General features: G+C 40.9%; 1 protein-coding gene across 1 annotated transcript in view; it reads right to left on the minus strand.

Annotated features, from left to right (window-relative positions):
* The window catches only part of LOC128621048 (roundabout homolog 2-like), a 116543-nt gene that overhangs the window by 9001 nt on the left and 94433 nt on the right, over positions 1 to 13109 (minus strand). Inside the window, exons 6-7 of the mRNA XM_053646525.1 lie at positions 5614 to 5750; positions 3497 to 3508 (exon numbers count right to left, since the gene is read on the minus strand). Of these exons, the coding sequence (XP_053502500.1) occupies positions 3497 to 3508; positions 5614 to 5750 (149 nt within the window). The remainder of the gene's footprint in view (positions 1 to 3496; positions 3509 to 5613; positions 5751 to 13109) is intronic.

Consider the following 13109-nt stretch of genomic DNA (forward strand, 5'->3'; position numbering starts at 1 on the left):
AAGCCATTCATCCAGGAAGGAAAGGAGGCGGAGTCCGGATGAATGACGGACAGTGTCCGAGCATTACGCCAGTGAGTTTTAGCCATTACACTTGTTGTACTTCATGCCTTGACTGATTTGGTGCGTGTATCAACCCACAATGGCTCATGATTAAACAACTACAGACAGTTTAATGTTTTTTTTTTTTTCCAACATATTACGTTGAGCGGTTCTGCTACTGTAGTACTCAGTAGTTCAGACTGTAGAAATACTTTGCTATCCACCAGATGAAGACCCCTGCTCTAGGTCCTCACTAAAGGTACCATAGATGTACCAGTAAGGAAACCACCTCGGGTCAGAGAAGTCACACTTCCAGGGATTTCAACCAAGTTATATGCGTTCCTATGAATAGACATGCTACAGTCATGTGACCTACTGTACTAATGATCAACTTGCACAGCCACGCCCCTAACAAGCCCTTATAATAAAGCTCAAAATAAAGAGTTTGTATTTAAATAAGGTGCGTGTTGTAAGCACGTCATTTTTTAGACATTTAGGGATTTTCTGAGATCGCTTATACTGTGCGAATCGATCAGGATTAGTACAGACATCCTTCAGAAATATTACTTAAACAGCTGTATTTTCCAAAATTCAAACTTAACCTATTCAAACAGTACTTAAATCAGCACTTTCTTCCATGTCTTAGCTGCGATTTTCCCCATTAGACATGATACACCTAGGGATTTCTTTTGATTAAATTTATCAACAGGGGTTAAAAAGACCAGCCAAGGTCTCAATTCTTCATATCTCTTACCATCAAAAAAAACACACCACGCCTCCAGAGCAAACTCTAATGAACCAATTAGACCCCTCATCCCTTTCTCAGGCCTCTGCTAACATCAACCTTATAGCACCATCACGATTCATTGGTAGTCCTCCAGACTTCCCCTCAGACTCAGTTTCTGTGCAAAGTACCACAGATGTCACGCTAATGAGGAGGTCAAGGTGTCAAAGAAGCTTGCTTTTCCCCCCATTTCTCTTCAAAGGCAGGAAACGGCAGCGGGAGTTATTGTGGCGATAAAGTAATATTGCCTGGCTGTCATACTCCCTAGAAGATCTGTGGTGTGTTGGCTTCAAACGTTCCCAACATGAATTAGAGTTTAACTGTCACCATGAAACATGCTTTTTGGCTTCTACTCAGAATCAAACAGAAATCATTTCCGGGGGGGGACAAAAAAAAAGTCACAAGATACGATATTTTAGTTCAAATTTGAGTTGTTTGTATTATTTTTGCCATTTATGCCCTTCTGTTGATGCTGAAAATGACTACGTGTACGTGAGAGACCATCCAATCCACCTTAACAGATGGAACAGCAATGACTTGTGGGCTAAAGTTACCCAAAGGTACGATACCTCCCAAAATGAACAGCATGGAGCCTGACAGAGAGGAACACCGCTACTCCATCTTAATTTCTAAAGGAGCCTTCGCACTATTGTCACAGCTGCTAACAAACAAAGGAGGCAGCGTTTGATAATGTAGAGCTTTTGAGAAGTCCTATTTGTCCATTTGGTGAATCACATCCTGCATTTCCAGAACACTACAGCTTTTCTGGAACACCGCATCTCGGTTACGCTCGGATCATCAGCTGGAACCCAAAACACATGGCACGTTTGATTCACTTCCTGCTCTCGAGTCGATTCACTCACAATCTCACTACAATTGAGAAACCGATTTGATCGGGTGCTCCCGGACCCAACGGTGACGGTCGCGTTCTGCCCGAAGAACCGCACAGAGCAGGAGAACACACCAGGGTTCTGTTAAAAAAAGGATGAAATGCTACAAATATAAAAGTCTAACCAAGTGAAAAAAGATTACACCTGGCAGAAGATTATAAAGGGCCAAATCTGTGAGTTTGGGTCAATGATGAGACACATTTTTGGCTGGTTTTCTTTCCACTGAGCAGGACCTGACTTGAACACTGGGTTACATTTCTTGGCTCGGTCTCTGAAAGAGGATTCACACTCATTAATAACTATTAATAGGCTCATTGTGCCCTGAAAGGGGAATTTCTGTTCAAGTTCTTATATTATATTCCATGACAGGCCACACCTGCACTACACATCTGACTGTTGTAAGCGCTACACGGCAAGAAATAACAAATAAATCCTGCTACATCCGTGATTAAGAGATCGTTCCTACAGTCTGTGACGTTTCATTTAATATCACTGAATCAGAAGACGACGATTGTTTTTCCACTGCACGTTATTAAACGATCACCGCCCCAAAATAGAAACCGGTACGACGTGAGGTTTTAGTTCCGATTCCTGTCCCACAAAATTGAGAAATGAATGTAACACTCAGAGTGACGAGGACAAACCTGGCTCCGTATTTACTTAATGACTCCACTGTTCAAGTTCACCTGCCTGGATAATGTGCTCTGCTGTTTGTTTAACCAGCTTATTTCAAAATGACTCACATTCTCGTTTCATTTCATCTACAGCTGTCAAAAAATGGACATCGTAATACATTCAATATCATTTTAGTTCCAATCAAACGCTAATGAAATTCACGAAAGCAAAACAACGTCGTCAATCAATGCACTAACACGCTAAGGAAATGAAATCAGTTCTGTGCATTTATGTTACATTTGTGCCATACAAATGATAGAATTAGAGACATTTGCTAAGAAATAAAGCACTTGGGGCATGGCTGTTATAGGAAAGTCATCACGATGAGTTACTCTTACCGCCCTGAAGTTGATTATTTTCCTACACGTCCTGAAGTGTTTTAATACTCTTACACCACAGCAATTTGCTAACGACGGCATTTTTTAAAGTGACTAATAAACTTTTTTTTTATCCATTTATAGTTGCTTTCAATGCTGTGAAACGTCCACGAAACAAGTTACTTCCTGTTCTCGCTTATGTTATGGCAGCTGTAACCTGTCGTTCCCTCACCAGCGTCTCTTATTACTCGTTCGAAGTTAATAAGACAGCTCGTCATGTTACCAAGAAACCAAGACAAACTCTTGTCTCTGTCCTGAAGATGTCAGAAAACCTAACGGTTCAGCTCGACCTCTGACACTGGAGACTCCTTCAGTAAACGTTCAATGAAAGGTTTAATCAAATAAACGAACTAGATCAGGAAACATTTCCGTTAACCGCTGCCAGGAACATTTTTAGCTCTTTGCTGGCAAAAATCTTGAGCACTTACAAACAAAAAGTACCAGTACCTGTACCATGCAGTGGAAAAAGACTTGTACATGTATAATCAGGCTTACTAAGTAGGGTTAGTCCTAGCATAGCTTCAAATACTACATTTGAGGATATATGAAAAGGATTTATTAGTAATAATCAAGTACAGCATGAGCAAAGCTTAAGACCTGGTTAATAGTTCATAAGCAGGTTAGTTCGTTAAGGAGAAACCTGAAGTGTTAAGTTTGGGGTCACGTTGTAAGGAAGGGAAAGTAAATCAAGGACATTCATGCAATGGAATACTCATACGATGGGTACTTACCCACGGGGCGAGCTGGAGACACGACAATGGCGGAGTGGACGAGACAAAAACGATAACACCGATAAAGACAGACAAAACAACAAGGAACAAAATAAGAAAGAGAATGGAGGGAGAAAACATAAATAAAAAAATCAAAGTTAGAATGAACAATGAACATGTAGCAGGACTCGACAGCAAGGAACGTGGACGAGACGAGGTCTTTTCCCAAACGTCTGTCTACAAGAGTTCTTTCAGTGTCATGAAGAAATCGATTCAATCAATCCTGGCTCTAGAGCCTTCTAGTGGTGGGATCAGGCACTACAGATGATGATTTTAGGGTTCCTGTGGAGGTATAAGGGTCAAAAAATGTTCTTCGTCTCACCGCCAGACATTCTCCTCACATCATCTCATTATAGCGCGAGGTGAAAGTCTGACACTCTTCACAGCCGTGCTATCGGAGCTACGCGACTGGCATTAATGACATACACACACCTGGCTTTCAGAAAAGAAGAGGCAAAACATGTACATCACTGACAGAGAGACAGCCAGGAAGACGAGACGAGGAGGAGGAAGAGGAGGAGGAGGAGGGACCCAAGTTCATGTTTAATGCAGAAGTAAAACTGAGAGAGCTGGAGTTCAGGCTCTCGAGTCGCCGAATACACCCCCTTCTCTTTCTCCTCCAAGAGTTTAGCTCCAGCGAGCACATCAAACTGCATCTAAATCCTCGATTAAAAAGCCTGAAAATTGAAGGCGACCCCACGCTCCCTCCTTTTCCGGAGTCTTCCAGACCCCCTGTGCAGCTTTAAAGCTCTCCATGGAGCACCTAGGCAATTTGATTTAATGGGACGAGAAAGCAGGAGAGAGAGAGCGAGGTAAAGGAAAGCGATTAGGGCATAATGTTTTTATTAACCTCGCCCAGCCCGGCTGTGCATCACGGGGTCGGTCTGCACCAGTAAGCTGTGAAATGGCTTTGTTGGTTCTGGCCACGGTGGAGTCATGGAGACGTTGTGTTTGTGTGGGTGTAGTCGGACGACAGGGGAAAAGTCAGCTGGCCTCTCTATTCCAGCGGTATAAATAATAAAATACAAAACGATCACAGACAGTTCGGGATCCTCACTCAATCCCTGTTATCACTTTCACGGGGTTCATTTATGGACGTGTCAAAGATACTTGAGGGCTCCGTGATCTGACCGACACCGAAGGGGTGTTCCAACCATTTCGTGTGTTTTACTGAAGCTACTGTAAGGGCAAATCGTTTCACTTTATACTTTGGTCCACACATCATTTTTTTCTTCCCCGCCCATGGGTTTCCCCAAATGATAGCCTCCAGATCATTTTACGAAATCATATTTCTTAACGAATCTTATATTAATATTGAACCTAATTTCCTGTCTGAGTATCAGTCAATATAATTAACATAATCATTTATATATATATATATATATATATATACAAATAGCCTCATACATTAAATTAGCAAACATTATGTAGCAAAAAGAATATCTTGATATATTTTCATACCAATCATAGCTATAAACAGATGAATTATTTCCCCCTAAATGTTATATTTGTGCATTTAATTATTTATTTTTTTGGTCAAAGGCTACAAATGAAATATCAGATCTATCCTTCACCGCAAAGCTGTATTTTTGTCCAGCCGCACTTTCCTTGTATGGTCATTATTTCCTGTTCTTGTTTCCACTTCCCCTCGGTTGCTTTCCTAATGTTATATGTATTTATTTGTTTGTGAATTTTGTATATATTTGTAATCATGTATATAAACATGCTGTTAATGTTTTGTTTTGCCAAATGTTAAGATATTTACCTGAAATATCTATCAAATCTGTGTAGTTGCTGCTAGAGTTGACACGTTTTCTTTATATGGTCATAGATCCCCCCCCCCCCCCCCATTGCTCTTCCGATTTACGCTCTTTGTCTTACTCCTGGTCGCTGTGAGTTCTTGTTTGTGTACACGTGAATAAATGAAGCTGATGTGGTTGACTTTCCCTAGTTCCCGTTTTTTTCTTCTCTCCATATACTCGTTTTAATTTTGCTCATATCTCTTACATTTGGATTAAGGATATCAAACGCTCTTGTTTATTACTGTGTATGTTTAAAAGCTTTAAACGCTGACTCACCTCTCACCGTGAGAGTCCCCGAGGCCTCCACTTTACCCACACGGTTCTCTGCTACGCAGGTGAAGGTTCCTTCATCAGCTGCAGATGCCTTCTTTATCCGCAAAACGTACTCCTCCTTATCAAACCTGATATCATACCTGCAACACACAGAGAGGACAAACCAACCTTTAAACCATGGCCATGTTTCTATTATTATTATTATTATTATTATTATTATTATTAATCAGGAGATTGGCAATGTGACTACAGGAACCTTTTCAGGAACCAAGGAACCTTAGAGACATCTCCATCAGAGGATCCAGACCTGAGTCATAGTTTCAGGAACATGTTTACGTTATCCTTGTTTCACTCCTTTGTACTTCCTGATCAACCAAAATGCACATATGTTGAACCAGGAAGTACAAGGGTGGAGCTGAACATCACCGATTGGATGAATCCAAACCGAGAACGATTCCAATTTTCCAGGCGTGCCAAACGATTCTTAGCTAAATGAAGATAAATGAGTTGTTTATTCTGTGGAGCTTTTAACCAAATTTAACCACTCACCGATAAACGGCATGGCAAGCCCTTGTACCAGCGTTGTACTTCCTGGTTCAGCGTATGCACTTTTTGGATGACCAGGAAGTACAAAGGCGGAGCTTGATTGGTCAAATTCAAGCTCCACTGTATGATCTGGCGTAAAGCGTGCTTCACATCCCAGGTTGCACGGGAAAACTGGAAAAGTGAAAACTTTCCCTGCTTGGTTAAATAAAATGTAAAGAAGTGTATTTGTTTTTGCATTCTTGCAACGGACTGGATTCCCCTTCTGCGTACACAGCATTCCCATCTTGCACCCAGTGTTCCCGGGACAGACTTCGGATCTGCTGCAAGACGAATGAATCAATATAGGAGCGTTCAGGGCTTGAGGAATGAACTCACATCCAGATCACGTCCAGATTACAATGAAACTGGAAGAAATGGTACGAACCCTAACTCCGCCCCTAACCCTAACCTCACCCTTTGTAACTTTCCATGTGATTTGAGTTGTGTGAAACGTTAAGAATGCTGCTTACATCATAGCTGTGGCTTCACGCAGTAAACAAATGTCTGCAGTTTCGCTAAAACGATCACCTACTATTTGTTGAGAAAAGGAAGCAGCTTTACAGAAATCCTGCATTGGATTTCAGATTGTAAGTCAGAATTTAACTACAAGAGACAACAACAACAACAAAATCCGAAATCTCCTAGTTACTCAAGTCAGGAAGCTGTCCTCTCCCTCGAGTCGACCCAAGACGTCATCTCATCATGGCCGCTCCCACCGTCGACAGTACATAAAACATCACTACGTCAGAATATCCTACGGTAGTATTTACTTTAGTGGAATCCACACAGACAGATAAACTGGTTTAATCTATAACCCTGACCTATACTTCGCTGTTTTGAAAAAGTAAAGTCCGACTACATCCGATCGCTGAACGTCGAGGTTTCTTTCTTTAGACGGGACGAGACAAAACATCCACGCTGTTGTTTGGAATCACAAAAGGGTTAACACGTTCGACATCATCAAGAACTGAACAAAGTGTTCAAACAGCATTGTGTTGTGTGTGTGTGTGTGTGTGTGTGTTTTTTTTTTTTTTTTAACTCAAAACATAAGATGTTGGATCAATTATTCAGCAGTGACACACTACAGAGACGAGGAGAAGGCTTTCAGCTAAAATCTGATGCTTTCAATATTTATGAGGCATCTGCTTTGTGTTGTGTGTGTGTGTGTGTGTGCACACATTTGCAATGATGAAGTACCCAAGATAGTCTTAATTTCCCTGTAGAAAGAAAATACAAGCTTGATTTGAGAAGTGAACACATTTCGGTTTTAAAATTCCAGGAAAACAAAAACAGAGAGGAAAAAGAAAGTGATTACGAGAGAGTCCAGCTTCATAATAGTGACAACATGGCGACCTGAACATTGGTGTGTGTGTGTGTGTGTGTGTGTGTGTGTGGGTAGAAAGTGTGCTTGAAAAGTTGACAGGTCTTGTATCTTGGCCTCCTACATTGCACGAAGAAATAATTGCCATCTTGTGTGTGTATGCATGTGTGTGTGTGTGTGAAGCTAGTCTGACAGCTAGACAACAAACTGCCTGCAGTCTGTCATTCAAAATCCCGTCTAACACCCAGTAAAGAGTGGAGGGAAAGCTCAGTGCTCGATACTCAGTGTAGAGCGCTGAGTCCAATAAAAAAACACCACAAAAAAACAACAACAAAAGTTTACAATGCAGCCTGCTTTAGAAATAAAGTAAAAAAAAAACCTCCTGCTGCTTTATTTCACACTTGATAAACACAAACAACAACATATGCCAGAACAACAATGAAACGAGCGCTGCAAGGCGATCGGCCGTCTCCTCCTCATAAATCACTTCGCTGTAATTTGCCTCCGTCAGCTCGAACTGTTTTTACAGGACTCACTCGAGGCAGTGTTCGCAAATTTAAAGAGGCTTCGGAGACCGCCGGGGTTGAAGTGTTAAAAGTCTAATTAGGCTTTGAATAAGAACGACGCGCGCTTACTGAGAGGAGAATGCAGCACTGGCGGAAAAGACAACATTGTTTAACGAACTAGATCGTAGCGCCTCTCCTTTTTCAATGAACCGACGTGTAAGGAGTTCATAAAAAAAACGAATCTTTTCATGTCCTTAACATTCGCACCAGAACGGCAGGTCCAAAGGGGTTTTATTCCTCTTATACCACAACGGTATGACTTCACGTTTGTGTGTGTAAACTTTTCTCACTGGTACAAAGCGCTGGCACTGGAGACTCCTTCCCCCAAATGGTAAATTCTTAAATAAACGTCTCCTTACAGAAAGCTTCAACATATCGACGGTTACACGGGTTTTGAGTTCATTTCCGTGGACCCATCAGGATGCAAATACGAGGATAAATACGAGGATAAATACGTCTAAATACGACGCGAATACAAGCAGAATTATGACTGGGTGAATGGAAAATATTTGAAGTGTCCACCGGTACACAAGCGGCTCAAACGCTCTTGATTGTCCGCCTCCGAAGCTACAGCGCAGACAAACAACCTGCTCATCAGTGTTCCGAGTTACAACAATCTGCATTTCATCTGCATTAATGAGAAAAATAAAGCTAATCTAGACAGCAAGCTGGTTAAGAGGCTAGTTTCAATTTAGTCCTGCCCTGAATAAGAGATTTCACATAACAGATGTTTACATCTAGTCCACAAGACACAATAATAAAAAAACGGAATCTACACAAACGCACCAGTGCAAAAGTTTACACACCCTGATTATTAATCCCGTGTGTCGTTACCTGGATGATCCGCGACATGATGTGTTTATGTTTTGTGAGAGTCCTTCACGAGTCCCTTGTTTGTCCTGAGCACTTAAACTGCCCACTGTTCTTCAGAAAAATCCTCTAGGTCCTGCACATTCTTTACTTTTCCAGCATCTTCTGCATATTTGACCCCTTTCCAACAGCGTCTATATGATGTTCAGATCCGTCTTTTCACACTGAGGACGACTGAGGGACTCGTACACGACTATTACACAAGGTGCAAACGTTCACTGATGCTCGAGAAGGCGACACGATGCGTTAAGATCCAGGGGGAGGGGGTGTATACTTTTGAACAGGATGATCGGTGTAAATTGTTATTATTTTGTTTAAAGATCTTTTTTATTTATTTATATATTTACAGTAGCACTGCCCGTCAGAAGCTATGTAAGATATTTACATATACTTTTTGCTCAGCACTAACTACTATTTATTTCTTTTCCCGCCAACGCTGGCGAACTGCCACCGTCTCATTCCACATTTTCACACGAGTCTTTTATGCGCCTACATTCCTTCACCAAGTCTGTTCCCTCGTTTGACTTCCTCGAGTAACTCTCAACAGCGTCTAAAACATTTAAAGCTCTCTTTAAATGTCTCGAACAAAACAGCTATAAGAGGTTTGATCGTCACGGTTTTCGCGCGGTTAGTGTAGAGAAGGAACAGCGCAGCACGTTTGTGGAAAGTTCTCTAACAGATCAAATAAACAGAGACGTATCGGGTGTCCTGGCTGTCGGCGCTCGGGGCGAAATCGGAAATACGGGGAGGACTGATGACAGCGTAATGACACGGGAAAGCCCAGAGGAGCTGGTAAGCACAGGCTTGACCCTTTCTCACACACACACTCATACATATACAGTACGTACATCATATATAGAGCTTTCCTTTCATATGAAATGTTGCTTCAACTTTCATAGCAGCAATCAAATACAGTTAGAAATGCCCTGGTATTTCAGGAGGTAAGGACGATCTGAGCAGCAATCAATCAGTACAATGCTCTTTAACTAACGTATGCTAAAAGGTCTTTTCTGACAGGTTTTAAGAAGAACAGTATAAAATGAGGCAGTAACAATGTGGCGAGTAGAATAAGGCTGAGCAATTTGAAAATAGAATAACGCTATATCGTACGTATAGTCCGTAGTTTATAACGTTTGCAAACTCTGGGTCTCTCGTTTATCAATCTTTTAGTAGAATTGCACGTTAAGGTTTATGTAAGATAAACCGAACTAAAAATTCCCTTCAGATTTACAGACGTTTCGGTGTTACGCCAGTGAGCTGTCAATCACCAAGCGTATTCACGGTACGTTTACATGTAGCCACGCCTACAATACTCCGAAAAGTAAAAAGATTCATAATAAAGTGACAAAATGGCAACTCAGTGGTGAAAGAGCGCCTCCTATGCCTGGCATGTGTAAATCTTCCAGTAATGCAGCTCAGCCACTGCAGCGCATCAGCTACCATAGATACACACCAACTCCTCCTGTTATAGGGCGCCATTACTTTTGCCCTAGTTGTACGGCTAATCTTACGCGTCTTCATTTATAGATTTGTTTTGTAGCGCTCTTGTTCAAGTCATTAATATGAAATGAATGAACTGGAAGATGTTATTAGATGCTAAAATGCTGTGCTGAATCTTTCAAATTATAATCGCCATTTTACGCCATCGTATTGCGCTCTATTCTCTTTTTTCTATCTACGCATTTGTTGCTCCAAAATTTTGAAATCTCTTCCGCATGATCTGGCCAGTGCGATTCGCTCGCACCGGTTAAGACTGACGACGTGACTGAGGGAGCACTAATATCTTCGCAGCCGTATATACGTGGAGCCTGAGGTGTCTAAACTGAGCTTTATGGACCGTTGAAATCAACAGGGAGCTGATAAAAAAAGAAGAAGAAGAGAATAATGTTTATAATGTCCGAATAAAGCGACGTAAAAGGAAGAGGAAGAAAGAGAAGAATCATTTTTAAGCCGAGAGAAAGAGACAAGCTGAGAATCCCAGAGAGAAAGACTCCAGAAGCTTTATGGGTCTTATCTCAGACTGCTCAGGGGCGCTGTAAGAGAGAGAGAGAGAAGGGGGGGAGTGAGAGGGGGAAAGAGAGAGGGAGGGGGGAGAGAGAGGGGGGGGTGAGGGGGAGAGAGCGAAGGGGAGAGAGAGAGAGGGGGAGAGAGAGAAGGAGAGAGAGAGAGAGTGCACTCATTTGGGGCTGATCGCTCCCCCTGACCCTCTGCTTCATCAGCAGTCAGCCACCTGACCTAACCTGACCAACCTCGATGTACGTGTGTGTGTGTGTGTGTGTGTGAGATGACGATGGTTGGCAGTGTTGTGCTGAGTTCCTGATTTCATTCACTGCTCAGTGAAAACCTAACCAACCTCACACCCCTTCCATTAATATTTCCATCCTGTTCTTGTAATAGTGCGTGTGTGTGTGTGTGTGTGTGCGTGTGTGTGTGTGCGTGTATGTGTATGTGTGCGTGTGCGTGTGTGCGTGTATTTACATACACGCGTGTGAGGAAGCATCTGTCTGTTTTCACAACTGCTTCTTAATCTATTCTGTATTTAAAACCAGCCACATTTGATGACTTATAATTTTATATTATTGTAATACAGTTATATCAAATTAAATATTCACTAAAAATGTAGATATTTTAGTGTAAACATTATTTAATCAAATAACCAGACTACGTTCCAGCCGGTGTCTTATATACTATAGGTTTAATTTAATATTTAAATAGCAGTTGGCTGTTTAATTTAATGATGTTTTTTATTATTTATATTCCTATATACAGTATATTCTTAATAGAGGGGTGTTACACAATATGTTCTTTATGTATGAAAGATAATATATATATATATATATATATATATATATATATATATATATATATATATATATATTTATATATATACACATACACACATGTATTATTATTATTATTATTATTATTATTATTATTATTGTTGTTGTTTTGAGGGATTGTGATGAAACTTGGTACATGTCATCACCATTAGGCCTTGACGTTACCTGCAGAATTTCGGCACACTGCCCCCTACTGGTCAGGAGACCGGCATGATAACCATCATGCCCAGATGCTACCTGAGCGGTTTCAGAACAGCGCCACACACTGGACAAATTCTAAGAAGTAGCTATTTTTAGATATTTTATAAAATAAATGGGTTTATTTTATGATTGAAAGTTGACTTTTTCTAACTCCTCATACACTGTTTATCGGACTCTAACCAAAAACATGTCGCAAGGCTTCTTTTGCTGCTCATGGTGCCAATAATTGGCTCGACCCCGGCATTGCTGCTTGCAGCTATATTTCTTCTTCTTCTTCTTATTGTTGTTGTTGTTATTGTTGTTCCCCCTTTTTTAAAGCCAGAAATGTAAATTTCTCAGTTATTCGGCTATAATAACCTTCAAGAAACATAATTTGGGCAGATACATAAATATACATACACAGTATATATATATATATATATATATATATATATATATATATATATATATATATATATACACTTTTGAACAAAAGATCAAAAGGTTAAACAATAAAGACAATTTTTTCACAGCTTTCTTTGCTCATAATTACCAAGCGTGCCCATATTAGTGTTGCTCATCTTCCTGTTCAGTGGGACAGAAATGAAACTCTTCATTGTCTTTGACAGCACAATGTTTTTTTACGCGTCGTGTACGCAAAGACGCCTTTCTCCGCACCACCGTCACTGCAGGAGTGTGTAAAATTCCCCGCCTTCACCCGTTTACTCTAAATCACACGTGTTACATTGTAATGTTTGGTTTCTTTTATGACTAACGTGTAACGGGGTACGCGCAGACACGTGTGAATTACGACACGAAACAGGAACGGCAACGTGCAATTTTTTTTACGTTTTTTTTTTTTTTTTTTTTTGCAGAAACGCATGTTTTTTTCTTCTTTCTGTCTATAATTGCGTAACCCGAAGGTCACCCACTTCCACTGGCGGTCTGTCAAACAGTGTGTCTTTGAAGTTAGACTTTTAGATAAGCGCAGAGAGAGAGAGAGAGAGAGAGAGAGCGAGAGCGAGAGACATAGAAAAAAGAGAAAGAAAGAGATACCGAATGCAGGAATTCAAATCTCCAACTTCAAAAAAACTAAATAAAACGGTAAAGACGAAGCACTCGTGCCGTCTCCACTGA

This window comes from Ictalurus furcatus, chromosome 17 (assembly GCF_023375685.1).
Source record: "Ictalurus furcatus strain D&B chromosome 17, Billie_1.0, whole genome shotgun sequence".
NCBI classification, from domain to species: Eukaryota; Metazoa; Chordata; class Actinopteri; order Siluriformes; family Ictaluridae; genus Ictalurus; species Ictalurus furcatus.